Here is a 1,640-nt window from a genome sequence, read left to right on the forward strand (position 1 = left end):
CCTGAAACCTAAAATGTAACTTCTTAATGAACATAAAAATACTTTTTTTTAAACCCTGATGCCCAACCTGCGATCCTTTGACTCTCAATAAGGTACCCCTGGCCCCAGCAGCTAATAGTCATTGCTTTTCCTGCCCTAGTGCATACTCAGTTCTGATAGGTCTGTGACAGAACAATATGTGGAGAAGTGAACCTGGACTGCGGCTCTTTATTATGTTGCCTATGATGGAGGGGAAAGCCTGGGGATGCCTCTTCTTACACTATGCTGGGTTCTGTACGAATGAGATCAAGGAAGGGCACTCTGTATCACAACACTGTACATTGCCAGAACCCTTAGGGTTTTCTCACTCCTCCGACCCTTTCTTTGTAAATGAAGTATTCAGGAAAATTCTAGGGGAAAGCACAAGATCAACTTGTAATGGCGGATTCAAGTTGGGTTGGTTCAGAAATCAGAATCATGCTGGCACAGTCAGAAGCTAGAGGGTAACTATCAGATGACTGTATCACTCAATGCGAAGTTAGTTTGTGTCTTTTACATTTCTAATGTAATGCACACTTACCTAAATCACCTTAAGTTGATCGTTAGTGTTCTTTGGTATCTCTGTTTTTCATTGCAAAAAATCGGATAGCAGGTCGTTCCCTGGAATCTCCCGAAGGATTTAAGACTGGGTTTGACTGCAAGCGAAACCAGCCCCAGTGCATTAGTCCAACACCTGCTCCCATTACAATCAAAACTTTGTAGTTCTTCCACATTGACTTTATTCCCATTACTTTGCACCAATCTATACAAAAGAGAAATAATAGCAAAATGCAACATTGACTGGATAAAGAGCTGCAAGAAGGCAAGAGCCCAAAACTTGGGTGAGGCGAGTCATAGGATGTGCATACTTACCTCTGTATTCTAATCCAGAGATCAGGTGGCATTCTGTAACCCTATGTGCCTCTCTACCACTGGCTGCTAGGCATTTCCTCATCTATGAGGACAAAGACTAAATTTGGTTGTCTGCAAAGAGGGTCACAGTACACTGGGTCTTTGCAAATGAAGATTCATAGAGAGAAGTGTAAACATGACTCACCTCACCTTGTCCAGGAAAACCTGGGTGTTGGAGTTCTTATTTAAAACATTTTAGAAACATGAGCATACATGAATTAGTAGGTGGAGGAGAAAGGAATGATCTTATGAAATCTCAACAAAAACCTCATGCAATATTTAGTTCTGCAGAGCAGCGTTTTAGTGCAACACAGAATTCACCTATTGGAGCAAAGTGATTCTAAAAATACAAATTAAAAGCAACAGCAGCTCGACTGCTCTTAACCACCTCCCGACCGGCCGTTGCATATAAACGGCCGGACGGTGGCAGTGCAGGGTCGGGTGGACGTTTATGAACGGCCTCCCCGCACCCTGCTTGTGCGCGCTCTCTGGGAGCGCGCAGCACCGCGATCCGGTGCCCACTGTGTCCTCTGGACACAGTGAAACACCGATCGGACGGGACCTCTGTACGAGGTCCCGATCATGTGATCACTGATTGGCCAATCAGTGATCACATGCAAAGTAGTAAGCAAGATGTCACTTGTGACATCATTGCTTACTACGTGTGAAATCTGTGAATGATCACAGAGGTCACATGGTACAAGGCTATT

The 1,640-nt window shown here is 44.2% G+C and overlaps 1 protein-coding gene across 1 annotated transcript; it reads right to left on the reverse strand.

Moving 5' to 3' along the window:
* Nucleotides 1-581: 581 nt before the first annotated feature.
* LOC149430603 (uncharacterized) lies at nucleotides 582-788 on the reverse strand. Its single transcript, XM_089666201.1, has one exon. It carries the CDS (start codon nucleotides 765-767, stop codon nucleotides 582-584), a length of 186 nt encoding a protein of 61 aa, XP_089522327.1. The 5' UTR covers nucleotides 768-788.
* Nucleotides 789-1,640: the final 852 nt, after the last annotated feature.

Source organism: Staurois parvus, unplaced genomic scaffold, assembly GCF_062004578.1.
Source record: "Staurois parvus isolate SC_StPar_1 unplaced genomic scaffold, SC_StPar_1.0 ptg002600l, whole genome shotgun sequence".
NCBI classification, from domain to species: domain Eukaryota; kingdom Metazoa; phylum Chordata; class Amphibia; order Anura; family Ranidae; genus Staurois; species Staurois parvus.